At 38.7% G+C, this 21,516-nt stretch overlaps 1 protein-coding gene across 1 annotated transcript in view; it reads left to right on the plus strand.

Annotated features, from left to right (window-relative positions):
* Window positions 1–21,516, plus strand: part of GLDC (glycine decarboxylase) — a 110,196-nt gene that overhangs the window by 4,051 nt on the left and 84,629 nt on the right. The window contains exon 3 of the mRNA XM_027863103.1: window positions 21,352–21,487. Coding sequence (XP_027718904.1) covers window positions 21,352–21,487 — 136 coding nt within the window. The remainder of the gene's footprint in view (window positions 1–21,351; window positions 21,488–21,516) is intronic.

Below are 21,516 nucleotides of genomic sequence, written 5' to 3' on the forward strand. Positions count from 1 at the left end.
GGGGCATAGACTTGGTAGCAGAATCACTGGATCAAAGGATATGCCCTGAGCCTATCTCTATTGACTGATTTGCCTTAGAAAGAGATTTTTGTTCATTTAAAAGTCATTGTGATACAAGAGAAACAGCCCTGAATTTAAATCTTAGTTATCCTACTTACTACCTGTGTGGCTTTCAGCAAATCATTTCAACTCTATAGGTGTGTTTCCTCATTTGTAAAATGAGGGGGTTCTCCAGGGTCCTTTTCAGCTCTAAATCCTATATTCCATTTCAAGAACCTGTCCTCTGGAATTTTTAAATCATTTTAAGTGTGAAATATTATGCTTTTGGAAAGTAGATCCTGAACAATGGTGCCTTGATGAAAACATTCTATCAAAGAACTTGAAGATGATGTATATAACTTGGTTAGACATTCCTTTAAAATACTTGAAAAGCTATCCCAAAGAGCATTCAGTTTTTGGAAACCTGTCAAAATTGTCTCATTTTTGAGCTCCACTATATTTTGTTTTGCTTGAATAATTTGAACATAAGGGGATTCAGATTCCTCCCTTCCCCCCCACCTTGCCTCTTTCTCTTTGGTAGTGTGCTTATGGTAAGCAATGTGCAATTTGAGTGTAAACTTTAAACCCTGCAGCCTCTGTGGGGTTCTGGGTCAGTTCAATCTGGTTGGTTCAGGATGAGCTCTCAGAGCAGGCAAATGCACACACACACACACAGAGAAAGAGAGACAGAGAGAGAGAGAGAGAGAGTCAGAAATGCCAGAGTACTAGATCCTGAAAAAGTCTGGTTTTGTTTATGAATAAAACAGTTGGTAAATAGCTGGTTTCTCAACTCGGATACATCCAAAGTATATTGTCCCCCTTGATTCTTACACCGGGCCTGAATGATGACTAATGAAAGTTTATTTCTTGGCAAGAGTAAAGTACACATTGGCATAGATGGCATTGTTTTAGGTCAGTAGCAGAACAAAATTTGATTTGATGAAAATCTTCACAAACTGGGAATCCTGGACCAAACATTCATAGGAGTAGCCCTCTTGCTTACTTTCCAACAGCTTCCTGACTGAGGATAAGGGCCTGAGAGTTTTAAAAAGCTAGAAGGGACATTATTAGATCATCTAATCTGACCTTTCACCCCCTCATTTTACCAATGGTGAAACTGAAGGCCGGAGTGGTAGATGACTTGATCAAGTCCACATAATTAGTCAATATCTTAGGACTTAAACCTAGGTCCCCTGATTCCAAATCCAGTGTTTCCAGTATATATATATATATATTCCAAACATTTTTAAGGTGGATTTTTAAGGTGGACAGGAAAGAGGAGCACTAACTACTGTGGAGGAGTCAGGAAAACTTATGTGTAGGAGGTGGCATTTGATTAAAACCTTGAAGGAAGTCAGGGATTCTGAGAGACAGCTGGTGGCTAGGTGGCTAAAACACTGGTCTGAAGTCAAAAGTTCAAATCCAACCTCGGGCACTTACTGGCTGTGTGACTGTGTGGCAAGCCCCTTAATCTCCTGTGTTTTAGTTTCCTCATGTATAAAATGAGGATAATAATAACACTTACCTCCTAGGGCTGTTGTGAGAATCAAATGAGATAATATTTGTAAAGCACTTAGCACAAGGCTTCTTCCTTTCCCCAGAGGTAAATGCATGGAGGCTGGCCTGCGCAAAGTCAAGGAGGCAGGAAATTGAATGTCAAAAGTACACAAGTAAGGTAGTTTTTTAAAAAAATTAATTAATTAATTTTTAATTTTCAACATTCACTTCCATAAGCTTTTGAGTTTCAAATTTTCTCCCCTTTCTTCCTCACCTTCCTCCCCAACAAAGCATGCAATCTGATATAAGCTCTACATATACATTCCTATTAAACATATTTTCACATTAGTCATGTTGTAAGGAAGAATTAGAACCAATAGGAGGAACCACAAGAAAGAGGAAACAAAACACAACAGAAGAAAGAAAAAAAAAGAGCAAAAAGTATGCTTTGATCTGCATTAAACTCCATAGTTCTTTCTCTGGATGTGGATAGCATTTTCCATCATGAGACTTTTAGAGATGTCTTAGATCCTTGCATTGCTGAGAATAGCTAAGTCTATCAATGTTAGTCATCACACAACATGGCTGTTACTGTGTACAATATTCTCCTGGTTCTGCTCACTTCACTCAGCATCAGACCATACAAGTCTTTCCACGTTTTTCTGAAGTCTGCTTGCTCATCATTTCTTACAGCACAATAATATTCCATTACATTCATATACCACAACTTGTTCGGCCATTCCCTAGTTGATGGGCATCCTCTCAATTTCCAATTCTTTGCCAGCACAGAAAGAGCTACTATAAATATTTTTGTACATGTGGGTCCTTTTCCCATTTTTATGATCTCTTTGGGATACAGACCTAGAAGTGCTGTTGCTAGGTCAAAGGCTATGCACATTTTTATAACCCTTTGGGCATAATTCCAAATTGCTCTCCAGAATGGTTGGATCAGTTCACAACTCCACCAACAATGCATTAGTGTTCCAATTTCCCCACATCTTCTCCCACATTTATCATTGTCCTGTTTTGTCACGTTAGCCAATCTTATAGGTGTGATGTGGTACCTTAGAGTCATTTTGATTCGCATTTCTCTAATCAATAGTGATTTGGAGCATTTTTTCATATGACTATAGATAGCTTTAATTTCTTCCTCTGAAAACTGCCTGTTCATATCCTTTGACCATTTATCAATTGGGGAATGACTTGGATTCTTATAAATTTAACCTAGATCTCTATATATTTTAGAAATGAGGCCCTTATCAGAGCGACTGGTTGTCAAAATTCTTTCCCAGTTTTCTGTTTCCCTCCTAATCTTGGTTGCATTGGCTGTGTTTGTGCAAAAACTTTTCAATCTAATGTAATCAACATTATCCATTTTGCATTTCATAATGTTCTCTATCTCTTCTTTGGTCGTAAATTCTTTTGTTCTCCATAAATCTTACAGGTAAATTATTCCTTGCTCTCCTAGTTTGCTTATAGCGTCAGCCTTTACATCTAAATTGTGTACCCATTTTGATTTTATTTTGGTAAACAGTGTAAGATGTTGGTCTATGCCTAGTTTCTGCCACACTATTTTCCAGTTTTCCTAGCAGTTTTTGTCAAATAGTGAGTTCTTATCCCAGAAGCTGGAGTCTCTGGGTTTATCAAACAGTAGATTACTACAGTCATTGACTACTGTGTCTTGTGTATCTAACCTATTCCACTGATCCACCAGCAAATAAGATAGTTTGTCTGGAATATAATGTATATGAGAGGGAGTAATGTGAAATCATTCTAGAAAGATAGATGGGAGCCAGACTGAGTTTTTATTTTGTCCTGGAGGCTATAGGGAGCCATTGAAACTTCCTGAGTAGAGGAATGACCAGCACTTTAGGAACACCAATTTGGTAGAGGTACAGACGATTATTTTGAGGAGGAGAGTGGAGACTGAGTGTTCAAGTAGGAGGCTTATTCAAAAATCCAGGTGAGAGGTGATATGGGCCTCTACTAGATAGGATAAGGGATAGATAAGAGAGAGTTGAATAGATACAATTGACAAGGTAACAACTTATTAGATATAGGAGTTGGGGAAGTAAGTCATTCAGTCAATAAACATTTATTAAGTGCCTACTATGTGTCAGGCAGGAAGAGTATAGAGTCAGGCATGATTCCTAGCTTTTGAACTATGAAGGATGGTGGTGCCCTTTACTGAAACAGGGAAGTCAGAACAAAGGAGGTTCGTGCATATAGTGAGTTTGAGATGTTTAAAAAGCAGTTGGTATTATGGGACTGGAGCTCAGGAGAGAGTCTATACCAGTCTGATTCTCATTCATGATGATACTTGGACAACAGAACTATCCAAGGCAAGGACTGCTCACATAACCCACTTACTGCTTGTATGATTCTGGGCAAATTCCTTTCTTGGTCTCAGTTTCCTCAAAGTTAAAATGAGATGGTTGGAATAGATGATATTTAAAGCTCCTTCCAGCTCTAAATTCTAGGATCCTAAGTTCTGTGACCTAAGATGAGTGGGTACAGTGGGCATAAGAATTGATTACCTCTGCCTGATGCCTCAGCTTACCCTGGGCATCCCAGAACTGGAAAGAAACCCTGCAGTCACTGGGATGGCTAGATGGGAAAGAGAGAAGGACAGTGTTGCATAATCTGCTGGACGGATTGTGTCACACAGTTCTAGTTTTCTCCTGAGCTTGACCCTGAGATGACCTGAAATCAGGCCAGTGCCTCTCCCCATCCTTTAACCCCAAGGTTGATTGCAAATCTATGTTATGGCCACTTATTAACTTTCATTGGAGAAAAAAATTATTCCCAAGAGTAGCCTGGCTGTGAATTTTTAAACTCATGGTAGGACTATTTCCCTTAACTATGCCTGCCCTTCTAACGCTCAACCTGTGAGGATTATGATTTTTTGTTTTTATATTCATATTAATAAGACCTTAGATCCACAGGAGTAACAGGAATAAATCTGATGGAACTTTACTACCTTTTTGGACACGTGCTTTGCGGTGACGATATTGTTGGAACAGATTGTACGATTTTAAAGATGGAAGCGACCTTAAGAGACCAGTTAGTGGAAACTCATTATTTTACAGAAGAGGAAACTGAGGTCCATGAAAGGAAAGCTACTTGCTCCATATTTCCCAGATATTAAATGGCAGAACAAATGCTTGAACTCAAGTTTTTGAATTCCAAGGCCAGCTTCCTCCTGGTTGATGTCCTTAGGTATGGGAGGCGATCTCTAGCCCTCTCTCAGAGCCAGCTTAGTCATATGGTGAATACCATTCTAGTGACTTTGATCAATCAAGTAATCAATAAACATTTGTTAAGCACCTACTACGTGCCAGATACTATGCTAAGCCCTGGGGATACAAAAAGAGGCAAAAGACAGTCCTTGCCCTCAAGGAGCTCACAATCTAATGGAGGAGACAACATGCAAACAAACATATAAAAAGCAAGCTATATACAGGATAAATAAAATTCCCAGCCTAAAGCAAATTAGAAGCAACAAATTAAGAGGAAGAGAAAGGGTGTTTCTAGAGGTACACATCTTATGCTGTCATGATGATGACAGCAAGGAATCATAGCTGACAGCCAGACTGCTCTTTTGATCTTTTTGTTTTCTTATATATATAGCCTTACCATAAGAAAGAATAATAAATCATCAGAGAAAAACGATGGGGAGCTCACTCTTCCCTTTTTTAAGTGAGGAATGTCTATTATTGCCATATGGTTAAATTACTCTCCATCATGTCCCTTCTAACATGTGGATTCTTATTTCAAACTTTATGTAATGCTCCCTTCTAGAGCAGTCAGCTGATCTGGAGTTGAGTCTCAGCATGTCACCAGCTGTGATACATCCCTATAGTCTTCTTAGAAAAGATGGAGAGGTGCTACAAGACAGCCCTGGGGAGAAATTCAAGAAGGTGCTGAACTGTCCTTAGAAGCAACAAGTCAAGGGAGTGACGTGTGGGTCAAGAACAGGTCTATCCCCACATTGACGATCTCCCCTATTCCTGATAGCTGTGTACATTTGACTCTTAACATCTGTTTGAGAAGAAAAGCAGAGGAGAAAGAGATGGCAAGAGATTAGATGCCTCAGAACTTTGTGTTAGAGGGCGGTCCAGTCCAGAATTCAAACTCTAGGAGACTGTGGGAGGGGCACATGAATAGGGAAAGAAAGAGATGAAAAAGACCCCAAGATGACTCATAATACACCATGATAAAAACTATACCACCAGCAGCTGTATAACTGTAGTAATTACAACCAGAAGATACCTTAGAGACTATCCATTCCAACTTCTTCATTTTGAAGATGAGAAAATGGAAATTAACAGAAATAGCAGAGCTGGAATTTGAACACAGATCCTCCTGAACCCAAGCTATTTCCATTGAATTAGAGTGACTTTGACATTAGCAAAATTTATTTTTTTTTTTAATTTTGGAGGCAATGGGGGTAAAGTGCCCACGGTCACACAGCTAGATAATAAGTGTCTAAGACCATATTTGAACTCAGGTCCTCCTGACTCCGGGGCCAGTGCTCTTATCCATTGTGCCACCTAGCTGTCCCCAACAAAATTTATTTCTAAGGTAAATCAGCAAGCCAGGAAAGAGATTCACTGGGTGTCAGAGCTGAAAGCAACCTGTAAAATGACAATAGCTGTATCCCATACATCATGAGTTTCCTGGGAGGATCAAATGATGTAATATGACAAAAGCATTTTAGAAAGATTCAATGTAATGAAAGGATTAAACAACCTGAGATTGACTTGGCATCAGGAGACATGAGTTCAAATGTTAGCTTTGACACTTGTTATTACTGTGACTGTGTCTGTTTCCTCACTATAAAATGAGATGATAATGCTTTTGCCTACCTACCTAATACAGTTAGTGTCAAATGTTTTATAAACATTTAAAAATTATAAAAATATCATCTCCTGCAGAATTTGTTTCCCTTTTGTAAGTTATTCTCCCTATAGGGAAATGACCATTAATTTTTTCCCTCTGTTTCCTTGTATCCCTTTCACTTGCAATAAAATGACTCATTAACTGCAGCATAGGATAACGGAAAGAAAAGGGAGACAATGAGCTCAAATTCTAGCTCTGCTACTTTTCTGGCTGTGTGACCTTGGCAAGTCTATGCGTCAGTTTCCTCATCTGTAAAATGGAGATTAAAAATAACCCCTATTTCACAGGATTGCTGTGCGAGTCAAATGAGATAACATATAGAAGTATTTTGCAAACCTTAAAACATTCTATAAGTCACTTCATCTCACTCAACTTCAGTTTTCTCCTCTGTAAAATGAGGGGCTGGGCTAGGTGTTCTTTAAAAGTCTCTTCTGATTCTAAATCATATTGTGCTCCTCCAGTTTATCAAATTGTTACATTTAATAATAGCTAGGGAAAATACCAGCATAGACTTCACTGGTCTCCTAGCAGATATCTGATACAATGCCTTTAAAGTGGGGTTAAATGATCTGCCCAGGGTCACACAGCTAGTAAGTGTGATGTGTCTAAGGCCGAATTTGAACTCAGGTCCTCCTGAATCCAGGGCCAATGCTCTACCCACTGTACCACTTAGCTGCTCCTTGCCCCTGATTTAAACTGAGAACCAAATTCAATCCCCTTTTCCACTGTACTACATGACCAGGAGCGATATTTTGAAAAATTTCTGTGATCTGTAGTTTGAAAGGCAAATGGGCAGAAATTTAGATGTTTTAGAGATGGACAGAAAGATAGGTTTCTCTAATAGAAAAGCAGGATGGTAAAGTGGAAATGTATTGGAAGTCAGTGGACCTTCTGCATAATCCTAGCTCTGCCACTTACTACCTGTGTGCTCCTTACCTCTCTAGCCTCAGTGGCCTCATCTGTCAATTTTGGACTCTTTGGTGTCTAAGTTCTCTTCCAGCTATATGTGCTGTAAGTTTGAATCTCAGTTCTATACTTCACTACTTCTATACTTCACTAGCAGTGTTCATGGGCAAATCACTTTACTTTTCAGTTTCCTTATCTGTAAAATGGGGTTAAATATCTTTACTATCTTACAGGGCTATTGTGAGCTAAGGATGGTAACAACAATTATTTGAGAGGGTCTGATATTAAGGTGAAGTATTTAGGCAGGGAAAGTGAAGTGGAATTCAGACCAAAAATAGTATTAAAGAAGAAAAGTCTTTGGGTGTTCAAAGACTGTCAGAGCAGAAAGGGACATTAGAGATAGTTTAATCCATTTTATAGATGAGAAAACTGAGGAGATGAAGTGACTTCCCAAAACTATGTGGCTAGTAGGTGAGAGAGCCAAGACTCAAACCTAGGTCTTCTCTTTCTAAGCTTAGTCTTCTTTTCATTACATCCTGCTGCCTCTTTTTTTGGGGGGGCAGGGGGAGGGAGGGGAAGTGGAGAAAGTATGAGGGAGGAGGTAAGTATATGTTTTTCTGTGTGGTGGTGACCAGAATATGGAATTTCCATGTTCCATTCCTACTTATCTGTTGCTGAATGGTTTTGGAGAAAATCACTTAGGTAAATGTGCAATTTCCATTGGAAACTTGTTATCTAATTTCAACTGACCAATCATTTCTGCAAGGTAATCGTTCTACTATTTCCTAATTGATTTTCTAGACAACTCCCCACATTAACTATTCTAAATCTTCTCTTCTCTCCAGAAAACTCCCATGCTGCCCCTCCAGAGCTAAAGACAAAAGTTTATACTTCACTGGGAAAATAGAGATCATTCACTATGAACTCTCTCTTCTTCCTTTCTTTTTTTATCTCACAGCCCCTTGACAGCATCACCCATTTTCTCTTCCTTTACTCCATTCTTCAATAAAGAGATGACCTTCTCCTTGCCAAGGTTAACCTTTCTATATGTACCCTTGATTCCATTCCTTTTAATTTCCTCTGGCATATTGTCCCCACCATCATTCCTTTTCTCTCTCTAATCTTTAAATTTCTCCCTATCTACTGATTCTTTCCTGGCTGTCCAATTTCCCCCCATCCTTAGAAAACCTTCATTAGATCTTATCCTTTTACAAGCTATCATTCTATGCTTCTCCTCCCATTTTCATCCAAACTCCTCAGAAAAAATTTTTTCTATATTTGTTACCTTTACTTCCTCTCCTCATTTTATTCTAAATGCTTAAAAATTGATTTCCTACCGCAACACTTAACTGAAACTGTCTTTTCCAGCATCACCAGTGATCTCTTAATTGTCAGTTCTGATGATTTTTTTTCTTAATCCTTATCCTTATTTTAATCTCTCTGCAACATTTGGCGTTGTTGACCATCCTCTTCTCCTAGATGCTCTTTCCTCTTTGGATTTTCATGACACTGCTTTTTTCTTGGTTCTTCTACTCATAAGATTACTTTGTTTCAGTCTTCTTTGCTGGTATGATGTCCTATAACTATAGCTGTCCTCCAAGGTTCTGTTCTGGCCTTTCTTTGCTAATGATTTCTGGATCTATTTTCCTAGCCATAGTTCCTCTCTTGAGCTCCAGTTCCACAGCAGGAATTTCTGAATAGGCATTTCAAACTGAATGTCCAGATACATCTCAAACTCATTGTGTCCTAAATTGAACTTACTACATTTTCCCCAAAACTTCCTGTCTTTTGAACTTCGAAATTTCTATAGAAGACACTACCATCTTTCCAGTCATTAAATCATCATTATCATTGATTCCTCACTTACCTTCATCACAAATAGCCAATCACTTCCCTAGTCTTGTTTCTGCCACCACAATATCTCTTGCATCTGTTTCCTTCTCTTCAATCATACAGCTACCATCCTAGTTCACACTTTTATGGCCTCTCACCTGGACTATTGCAATAGCTTCCTTATAGGTTTCTCTTATCTAATCCAGTCTTCCTTCAGTTGCCAGGGATTTTCCTAAAGCAAAAGTTGGATCATATCACCCCTAGGATCAGTATACTACAGTGGCTCCCTATTGCTTTCAAGATCAAATATAAACTCCTCTATTTGGTATTTAAAGCCTCTTCCAACTTGTCTCCAACCTAGCATGAGTCTGCTTCCATATACATTATAATCCAGCTAAACTGGCTCTCTTACTGTTTCTCATAAATGGCATTCCGTCTTTTGTCTCTGTGCCTTTGCACTGACTGTCCACCCTATCTGGAATTTGCTCTTCTCCCTCCTTGGCTCAAGTACTACCTTCTATGGGAAGCTATTCCTTATGTTGCCTGCAACTTCTATTTTCTTCTCTTCAAAATCATTCTGTATCTATTTTTTTCCTTCCTTCCTTTCCATCCATCCAAGCTGGTTGTCATCCCTCCCCAGCTAGACTGTAAGCTCTTTGAGGGCAGGGGACTGATTGATTGATTGGCACATAACAGGTGCTTACTCATTACTGATTGATTGAATTGAGTGTCCCTTCTAGAGCATTATCATCATAATCAACATTTGCATAGCAAAAATTTTTACATTTTAAAAAAAATTATTTAAGCCTTACAACAGCCTGTGAAGTAGAAACTACAGGTGGTATGATTATCCCCATTTTACAGATGAAGGAACTCACTCATAATTACATACCTAATAAATATCAAGACATGGGATTATTGCTGAAACTTCCATTTCAGTTGACATAAGAGATAGCTTCCATTAATAAGTGCATTTTGGCTTTTCCTTCAGGACTGTTTAACAGCCTAATCAACTCATTACTGCTAGAAAGTATTTCTTTTGATTTCTTTGATATCCTATCATGTACTATGACACCTCCGTTCTCTAAGTAAATGGCAGAAGGATCTTTTCTCTCTCCTTCTAAAAGCTTTTGAAAGTAGGCAATAGAAGAACATTAATTCTGAGGTTTTAGAAGAGTCAGCAGTGACTCAACGTTCACACATTCCCCTCACCTCTGAATTCGAAGGTCAGAGAGATCAGTGAACTCTGTTCTTGGTACATTCAGGCCAGTGTGTTTTCCTTTGCATTACGAAATGCACTGAGTTAGAGGAATAAACAAGGTCAGGAGTAGACATTCATTCAACAAGGAAAGAACTGGCAGCTCAGGTTCTTGAAGGATTACTTGACTACTTTCAGGGGAGGGAGCACATCATTCGGGCTGCCCTAGAAAACTGGAGGCAAGCGTATTGGAAATGATGGCAGCTTTCCAGGTGTTTCTTAATGGGTCCTTACTTTCTTTTTCTCTCTTGGTTGGCTACATTGTTTTCGTTCACATTTCGAAAGGGAGCAATTTACAGGAATCAGAGCCACAGAAAGGGGAGGATGTTTTTGTAGAATGTAGAGCTATGAGCAGAGAACGTGTATTACTGTGAAATTTGCTCAGGAGATTTTCTTTCCCTTTTATGTTACATTGTCCACTTTGTTTATACAGATGAGGATAATGGATTCCTGTCGATTTTTATGACACTTTTTTTTAAAAACAGTAATCTTTCTTACAAGGCAGAAAACACAATAGAATTGGAATAAACGATTTCACATTCTTTGAGCAAAGACTTCTTAGGGTATGGGGAAGAGAATGTGACTTTAATTTTAACAGTCTTGCTTTCTTTGGTTTTGGGACTTGATAGAGAGAGACCTGATGAGTGGCTTAAAAACTTTTCCTTTCCATTGAATGACTGGTCAATGTCAGTTGAGCAGGTGAGCCTATGTCTTCCTTATATTCTCTCTTCATCATCTGCCCCCTTGTTCTCGTAGGGTTTCATTGAAACATCATGTTATAACCATGGAATTTGTAGTTTTAGTCGAGGATCCAATAAGGCATTTGTCCTCCTTAGGTTACTGGCCAATAATTTATTTTCCTGGCTTCCAAAAATTACTTGTTTGGTCTTATTTAGCCGAAGTGAATTAAAGCAATGCCCAGTGGTCGCCACCAGATAATACAGTGATTCAGATTGTCATAAAGTTGTACATTGGGAGATCAAATGATATATAGTGATAGAAACAGTAGATTGGGAGTTAGATTGAATCCTGGCTCTAATACTTACTACTTGTGTGACTGTGGCCGAGTGGACTATGGACTTGAATCAAGCAATAAGCCTTTATGGAGCCTACCAAGTATAGTGAGTGCTATATAAATGTTAGCTATTATTATTATTTTACTGTGGTAGTCACTGAGGATACAAAGAAAAAAGTGAAATAGTTCTTATTGTCAAGGAGTTTTACTGGTGGAAACAATATGCACATGTAGAAGCATATGCAAAATAAAATGTAACATCATTTTGAAGGTGACATCTTACAATTGAGGGTAGGGGATTAGGAAAGACCTCATGTAGGAGATGCATATGAGCTTGAGCTTTGAAAGAACCTATCTATTCTCAGAAGCAGTGCTGAGGAAGGTGTGCATTTCAAACATGGCGGACAACCTGTACAAAGACATGGAGATGGGAGGCAGAGTGCCATCTATGAAGAACAGCAGAGACAGGATGGGCTGGATGTGGTTGTGTGTGGTTTGTCCTTCGTTCTTGAAGAGGATTATGACAGCAGGGAGATGATGACATGACTTGCAATTGACTTTGACTTGAGTCGGGGGGGTTGTGCAAAGTCACCATCCTCACTTTTTCCTCCAGAGCCATCTATGATCCAGCTGCCAGATATCGATTAGGATGACTATCCACGGCCTAGGATGCAATGAGCAGCTTTGGCCCTTTTAAACTATAGTCTTTCTAGGTTCTCACTTTCAATGAGGCAATGCCCATTCAGGGAATAGGCCTATTTAAGAAGTGAGTCAAGGGATGGCCCCTTTAATAAAAAAAAAATAAATCAAACTGGGAGGGGAAGACCCTCAGGGTGGCTGGCCAAAAGAGAAACAGTTACTATTTACATTCACACTGAGCCAGTAGGGCCCAAAAAATAACCTTTAAGTGATAGTGGAATGCCAGAAGAGGAGGATTTCAGTGTCCTTAGCCATAAAATGAGATGATTGTATTAAATAGTCTCTAAGGTACTCTCAAGTACAAATCTGTGATTCTATGAATTTGTTTCATTGTCTCTGACTGGTTATCTCAGTTACATAGACAAAGCATCTCAGAAAGCCAAGATCTTTATTGCCAGGAGAGTCAAGTCAGTTATTATCACTGTGTTCACACTGTCACAGGCTGCGCCCTGCCCTCCAGCTAGCCATCTGACAAGTGAAATATATGCTGCTGGTCACAATAAGGAATGGACGTTAATAGCATGCATCTGTGAGCCTCTATAGCAACTAATTGTCGCTTCTGCTCAGCTGAATTTGTCTTGATTGCATCCATTGTTTTCACATCATGAATTGCAAAGTTAACTTAAGAGCTTATTTCATTCTGTCTGTGCTAGGTACTAAAATTATACTCTACAAATATAGAAAGGATTACACATGACTTTAGATCGCCATACTATGCCTAGGTTCTGGGTGTTTTGGGAAAATCATAATTATACAAATATATTCCAGTAGCCATAAGCCAAACTTTTAATTGATACAATAATATAGTAATATTATACAATACAATAAATAAAAATAATATAGTAAATAACAGAGGTACAATCTCCTATATATTCGCACGCCGTTGGTATGAGAGTCATTACTCCCAATTAAACTCGTGATCCTACGGCTGTGTCCTACATATAGTACCCCCCTTGTTCTGGCTCCCAGAAATCAGCTATGCCTAGTTACTCACTCCATCTTTATAGCTGCCATTTCTTTTTGCCCTCTAACTGCTAAGGTCCCCTCCTGTTCTAACATTCGTATTTTCATGCTAGATACTTCATACTTCCATACTCCAGAGTTGGAATTTCCTGATATGTGGCTTCTTTCTCTGAATCTGGGTTTGGAAAGTATACATTTCAAGGCTCTGCAGAAATCAGGGGACTGCAATTGGAAGGCATTTCATAGCCAAGGGCATAGCAGTAGTATCAAGAGCATTAAACTTGAAGGAGGCAGCAAGATGTCAAACTGAATAGATAAATTGTGGGACTTGGAATTAGGAAGATCTGAGTATGAATCCTACCTCAAACCCTTACTAGGTATGTGACCCTGGCAAATTCTCTACCTCTGTTTCCTCATCTATAAAATGGAGATAATAGCCCCTGCCCCACAGGGTTATTATAAGGATCAGAGATTAACATCATTAAAACCTTTTTTTTGGCGGGGGGGGGGGAAGAGAGGTAAAGTAGGTCCATACTGCAGAAAATGATGGTAGTTTGTCTGGCTGGGATGATGGCAATTTGGAATTAATCTCCATGTGTGTATAAAGATGTTCTAACTCCTCTCCCTGTTATTTCAACTAATCCTACTTTATTTTCACAACGGGAGATAAGACCCAGTTAAAGTTGGCACTCAGGATGGCTCTCGGTTTAAGGAGGTGAAGAATAATATGACATCAAAACTAAATGTTTTGCAGCTAGATTGCCCTCCCATGGAGAATCAGACCAAAGTAGGCTTCGGCTGTCGGAGCAGTGTACAGCTCAGTCCTTTGTCCTGGGTTCATTCTTGGCTCAAAGAGGGTGCACCTTATATCTGGTGCTATCAATCTCAACTTTTTAGAGACCTGCACTCTAGTAAAGATAACAAAATTTTTCCAAGCAAAGGTTCAAGGGCCTCCCAAAATAGAGTTTGAAGGTTTCTTTTTTTTAAAAAGTTTTTCTTATTAATATCTTTTTATTTTTAATAATTACCTAAATTTCTCCCTGTATATTTCCTCCTCCCCCTCCCAGAGAATCATCCCATTTAACAAAGAATTTTTTAAAAGAAAAATGAGGAAGAAGACAGGAAAAAATACCATAATTAATTGATACCTTTTTTAGAATAAGTTTTTATTGATCTCTTTTGTTTTTTACATCATCATAGTTTTCTGCAGTATCTCCCCCTCCCTCTCAGAGAGCTATTTTATATGACAAATAGTATTTTTAAAGCTCAAAATAAAAGAGAGAAAGAAAATCAAGAGAAAAAAAATCAGCACTGCTGATCAGTATATTGAAAAAGTCTAAAAACACATGTGATGTGCAATACCTGGGGAAGCTGCACCTCTGTTAAAGGGTTGGTTGGGAGTATCCTCTCATCTTGTCTTTCTAGCTATGCTTGTTCTTTATAATTTTGCAATATTCACTTTTGATGTTTGAGTTTGTGTAGTTCCTTCTATTTGCATAATCAATGCATTAAAAAAAATCTGAATGGGGGCTTTTACCAAATGATAAAAAAAAGTGAATTTTGACTTCTCTGAGAGGACTACACGGGTCCGGCTTTCATTCTCAGACATTCATAAAATTTGGGGGCAGGATAAATCTGCGTAAAATCTTGGTGATAGCCCTGTTAATATAGTTCAGTAGGTTAAGAACCACTGTAGCAGACCTGGTTTACCAATAGACCATTGAGATAATGAGATAGCACATATGAAGAGCTTTGCAAACTTTAAAGGTAGCTAGATTGTCTAGTCCAAACCCTTCATCTTACAGAAGAGAAAACTGAGACCAGAAAAGTGAAATGACTTCCTCCAAATCATATAAAACATTTCCTGAACTCCAAATCCGATTCATTTAGCTATTCCCCAAACTGAACATTCTATCTCTTGCCTCAAGTCATTTTCACTGTTTTTCCTACTCCCTCTACACCCAACCCCACCAGTACTCTGCAGGTTTTGTAGCACCGATTGTAACTGGAGGGGGGAAAAAGAGGATTTAAGGGGAAACATTTGGTTTTCAGACTGAAATACAGAGATGGGGGTGAAGTTCAACATAGATTAAAGAAATACTATGCTCTTTGAACTTGAGTGGGAACCATCAGAAGTTGTAAGGTCAGTGACATAGTTTCCTAATGCTTATCATTTGGTTTCTTGTACACTGGGAAAAAATATGCATTAGTATATACACAGAGAGAAACACAATACATACACATAGGATCATATTCATGCAATTTATTGGGTTTGAATTTGGAGAAAGCTTTTTAAAATATACTTATAGCAGACAACTCTGAGTGACATAAGTGGGAAAAAATGTCAAAAACAAAATTTTAACTTTCTTTTTTCTAAGACTTGAGCCTCTGACCTTTTGTCCCCTTGGCCTCCAGTGTGGAGAACTCCAGTGGTGCTCCACTCCATACCTTGAAGTCTTAATTACAGCAGACCCAGCTATAATACAGATGCTTGCTTCTGCCTAGCACCACTAATTAAGATTTCCTTCCTGGAGTGCTTCTGCATTACCCCATCCCCTTCAAATGAGGAAATGATTTGCTGTAGCAGTTGGGAAGCTTTCCTGTGTGATCCCTTTGTGGATGAGTTAGCAACTTGCCTTCTCTGCCATTGCCTTAAGATTCCTTAACTCCCCTTGAATTAGCCAACAATCCCGGAAACCAAGCAAGAATTCTCCCCAGGATGAGTGTCTGTCTGGTGGCCAGTCATATGTCCTATTTACTTACTGGAAGGAGGAGGGGAAATCTGAGACCTATGAATCAGCTAGCTTCTTTAATTCAGTCTGGCATAAAGACACATCTGTTTGGAATTAATTCCCCATGAGTTCCCCTTGTGGGGGAAGGGGAGATGTCTTTTTCCATGTGGAAATTGGGGGGGGGTGCAGAATTAACAGGTTAATGATATTCTAATTGAGTTTAATAGGGTTAATAGTTCACCTAACATAGTTTCTCTTTTCAGCATGTGGTGGGCTTTTTCTCTCTTGGGATGTAAACTTTTCTGTGCTATTAAAAGCAATATAAGATCAAGAGTAAGAAGGCGGTTTTCCAGTTATAATTAGATACAAGTGGAACCTCTAGTTCCTCTGTTGTTTATAGGGAGGTAGAGGGACAGAGACAGAATTAATATGATGAAATGCTTTACAAAGTAAGTGCACAGTGTTGAATGAATGAATGGGTGATGGCGACCCTCAGTCCCTGAAAAATGGCCTCATGTATCAGTAAATTTTTAGTACAGTACTTTTTGCCCAAATACCTAAGTAAATTCATATGCTAGATTGAAAGAGGTCACAAAGTGGGACTTATTTCTACTGTTATTAATAATAAAATCATGCCATACCTTTCCTGACTATCACATTGGGAAATGAAGACAAGGGCCAAAAGTATATGTTATAAGTAATTGACTAACAGGTTCTGGGTAAGATGGCTAAATCCCATCTGTCATCAGAGTTGAATAGACTGATTTCACAGCCAAACTGGGTTATATATTAAATATTTAATGTCCCCATCTGCTTCCAAAAGGACTTGAAGCAGCTTAAAATTCAAAACAATTTAAGCCATTTTAGGAATAAAACAGAAAAGAGATTATCAGAATAAATGAGTAACATTTTCTTAGTGCTTTGCAAACACTATTTTATTTAATCCTCAGCCTTTGAGGGAAGTAGTATAGGTATTATTGTTCCCCTTTCGTAGAGGAAGAAATAGGCCCAGAGGGTGAAGTAATTTCATAGAATCTGAGTTGGAAGGAATTTCTGGTCCATTACCTGTACAGGGATCCTTCTACATTGCAATATCACCAATCAGAGTAGAACAACCCCTAGGCTAGTGGTGAGGGCATATGGTGGGAGCTGGGCAGCACACTGCCTCCCAAAGAAGCCCCATTCTACTTTTGGAAGTTTTTCTTTATATCAAACCTAAATCCACCTATTATTCCTAGTTCTATGATATGCATCAAATCTTATCTCTCATTAAAGTGAGAACTTGTTAAGATCAAGGACTTCAGTGCAAATATTCTGATACCAAATTCCATGCTCTTTCCATTATACCTATATACGTCTTCAAGTCAGGAAACGTTTCAGGCATGAAAGAGGTGGGTTTGAGCTAAGCATGAATATGATTTGAATAAACTGAGGGAAGAGAGGACATTCCAGGTGAGGTGAACAACATGGACAAAGGCCTGGGGGCAGTCAGGAAGGAGTATGGCATACTTGTTGGATGGGACAGAGAGCAGCCTAAGTAGAAACAAGAGCCTGCACTGGGAAGTACTGTGAGTAGGCAAGGGCCATATTAGAGAAGATGTTGGTTTAGGGCTGGTTAGAGCCAAAGGTTTTCTGAACTGAAAAAAAAAATTATATAAACACCAAAGCATAATTGGAAGGGCTCTCAAAGGTCATCTATTTCAGACTGTCCCTGAGCAGGAATATCTGACAAGCAATCATATAGGTAGCCTCTCCTTAAAGACCTCCGGTGAAGGGGAACTCACTACCTACTGAGTTGTTCCATTCCATTATTGAATGTGATAGACTCTAATTAATGATAGGTGATAGACTCTAAATAATTCCTTATGTCAAATCAAAATTGACCACTCTTTAACTTACACCAGTTGCTTCTAGTTGTACCTTCTGGGGCCAAGCATTGGGTTTGAACTTGAGTTCAATAATAACATTTTAAATAATAAAAATAATTCAATTTTTTCTTTAAAAATTTTTTTCAATTAGCAAAATTTTTTTCTCTCCCTCCTACTTTCCCCATCACTTTTGAGGCTGCTACATGGCACATTGGATAGTGTGTTGGGCCTATCAAAAACACCTTCAGTTCATATCTGGCCTCAGATACTAGCTGCGTAACCCTGGGCAAGTTATTTAACTCTGCCTCAATTTCCTCATTGAGATAATATTTGCAAAGTGCTTAGCACAGTGCCTGGCACATAGTAGGCACTTAATAAAGGCTTGTTTCTTCCTTTCTTTGAAAAGAAAAAAAGAAAAAAAAACAACCCTTGTGACAATATCCATAATCAAACAAAACAAATTCCCATATTGTCATGTCCCAAAAGTATATTTTTCATTATGCATTAATTTCAGTCTTTTGGAGGAGGTTAGCATAACAGCTTACATTTATATAGCCTTATATTTTCCAAAATGCTTTACATATTTTTATCACATTCTATCCTCACAACTACCTGGTGAGGTTGTCACTCACTGCAGAAACTGAGAAGTAAGAAGGTCACACCGCTACTAAGGTCTGTGGGTGAATTTGAATCCAGTTCTAGGTTGGACCAAGAGCAATGTTCCCTTCACCCTCCCCTTTAGCCATCAGCTTATTGACTCTGTGTTGGGCAAAGGTCTTTGGGGACTTTCTAATTCTCTCACTGTGTGAGATAGAGCCTAATAACTTACTTTGTCCTACCATCTTTTTATTTAATCCAACAAGCGTTTATCAGATGGTAACTATGTGCCCCTTCAGGATTATGAAATACAATGTTTCTTTAAGATACAGTTTCAAAGCACCTTCAGGCTATATTTAAGGAAATTGAGAAGACCTTTCCACTGCTTAATTGGCCAACTCTAGATTATTCAGGACCTTGTTTCAATTCAATTCAACAAACATTTATATTATAGATTAAAACTGACTTTCCTGTAGCACCAAAATAGCAGAGAATTTTCAGAGAATCTGCTTGCTGGACAATGCTATAGAAGGACCCAAATCCCTTATTTTACTGAACCAAGGTGTTGTGGTTGTTCCTCCTTCCTTCTCATAGAAGGAACCCCGCTTCTCAGAGTGGGTTTTCCTTTTGTTTAAAAAAGTGTTTTATGGACTCTTTCTTTCTGTTGCTTTGATTTTTTACTTCTTCCTGCCCCCATAGAAATCTTCCTAGTAATTTATTGCTCTTGTACTAAATAAATACAATCAAGCTAGACAAATAAGCTCATTGGCCATGTCTAACAATGAATGTTTTATCTTGTATCTGTAGTCTATCTCTTTGCTAATAGGCAGGAGGCTTGCTTCACAGTTAGATAAGGCAGTGATTAGCATTCTAATGTCTTTTCTTGTTTTCTTTTGCACTTATTGTGGTTGTCAAGTAAATTATTCTCTTTGACCTGCTTATCTGCTTTTTTGGTGGTTATTCAAAGCATTTATTAAGTATCCACTAAGTGCTGGGCCCTGAATTAGGCTCTGGAAAGATATATCCCAGGATTTAGTGGTGGAAAGAACCTATGTATTCAACTGAGTATCAGCTTTTACTCATGGTACCCCTTTTTCATAAAACATGGGACACTGTTTGGTAAATGATGCTTTTCCATTTAGAAAGCACTTTTACCTCTACTACCTCATTTCATAGGATCCTAGGCTCCTAGATTGAGAAATTCAGGTGATATTAGAGATTGTGCAACTCATTCCCATCCAGTTGCCTAGTCCTATTGAATCTACTTCCACATCTCTCACTTGTCCACTTCACTCCACCACCCTTGTTCCAGTTCTCATCATGATAAGCATTTCAAACTCAACATGTCTGAAACAGAACTGATTATCTTTCCCTCCAAAAAAAAAAAAATCCCCTCTTCTGAAGTTCTACATATCTTGTAGAGTTCTCTATGCCATAGACAGGTAGATGGTACAGTGGATATAGTCCTGGGTCTGGAGTCAGGAAGACCTGAGTTCAAATCCATCCTCAGACTTTTACTAGCTCTGTGACCTTGGGCAAGTCACTTAACCTCTGTCTGCCTCAATTTCCTCAACCATAAAGTGGGGATAGTAATGGCATCTACCTCTCAGAGTTGTTGTAAGGATCGAATAAAATAGTATTTATGAAAAACTTAGCATAGTGCTTGATACATAGTAGACACTTAAAAGATGCTTATTTTGGGGCAACGAGGTGGCACAGTGGATAGAGCACCGGCCCTGAAGTCAAGAGGACCTGAGTTCAAATCCAGCCTCAGACCAAACACTTGACACTTACTAGCTGTGTGACCCTGGGCAAGTCACTTAACCCCAATTCCCTAAAAGTTAAAAAAAAATTAAAATAAAAAAAAAGATGCTTATTTCCTTCCCTACTCTTATGAAGGGCACCACCATCCTTCTACTCAAGTTTGCCACCTCAGAATCATTCTCTACTCTTTCCTCTCCTTAACCCCTCATATCTAATCAGTTGCCAAGTGTCATTGGTACTACTTCAACAATAGATCTCATATCCATAACCTCTCCACTCACAAGGCCACCACCCTGCTGCAGGTCCTCATCACCTCTAGCCTACACTATTAGTTGCCTGGATCTGCTTGTGATTTTTCTAAGGGTGAGTGATTGGAGAGCAGAGGTCTTGCAATGCCCAGTTTGGGAAGCTAAAAATCATATATACAGTAGTCCAAACTGAATCCTGGTTAAACTGGTGAAGAAAGAGAAGGTGGAAATTATTGGCCAAAGTAGAAAATACAAGATTACCTTAAGTTTTATTCAACCAGTCAATCAATAGAACCCTTGCTGTATACAGAATGTTCTGCTGAGCACTGGCACAGGTACAAAATTTCAATAAGACATGATTCATATTCTTGGGAGCTTACCATCTAGTTGGGGAATGAGTGGCATACACATATAACTGTAATACAAAACTACATAATCAATCCATTCAAGAGGTATAAAATAAAATTTCATGTGAAGTCCAAGAGGGAAAGGTTGTTATTGACAAGGGATGATCAGGGAATACACATTTACTAAATTCTTACTCTGTTCAAAACATTTTGGGGTATTGAAGGTATACAGCAGAGATGTCAAAACTCAGGAGTGTAGTCAACCAGATTAAAATGTAGTTGGCAAATATTTAGCAAAATAAAAATACAGCACAACATAGTTAATGTTAATTTGTGTTTTTCTAAGTCAATCTGCCACTAAGCAGGATTCTGTTTCTATTTGGGTTTGAAACCACTAGTACAGTGTCGTTCATGCTCTGTTAATAAGGACAACGTGGTTATATTCTCTTCTCATTTTGGAAAAGAGACACTGTCATTTATATTCCTTCTCTGGATCCTTGCACAGTGCTGGGCCTCCATTAGAGGCTCAGGGACTATTTCCTCATTGCCTTGTGGATTAAATTAATGTGTTTCTCGACTTTCTGTAAAGTACCTATGAGACAAGGGTTTCATAAACTATAATTAGTATTGCCTTCTAAGATTGATTTGCTATTCCTAACATTTCTCCTTCTCTCCACAATCAGGTGAAAATGAAATCCTTGCAACCCTGCACGATATTGCAAGCAAGAATAAGATCTGGAGATCCTACATTGGCATGGGCTATTATAGCTGCTCACCACCTCAGGCCATTGTCCGGAATTTGTTGGAGAATGCAGGATGGTAATGTATTTTCTCAATAACAGTTTAGA

Source organism: Vombatus ursinus, unplaced genomic scaffold (genome assembly GCF_900497805.2).
Source record: "Vombatus ursinus unplaced genomic scaffold, bare-nosed wombat genome assembly UNPS02014770.1, whole genome shotgun sequence".
Classification (NCBI taxonomy): Eukaryota; Metazoa; Chordata; class Mammalia; order Diprotodontia; family Vombatidae; genus Vombatus; species Vombatus ursinus.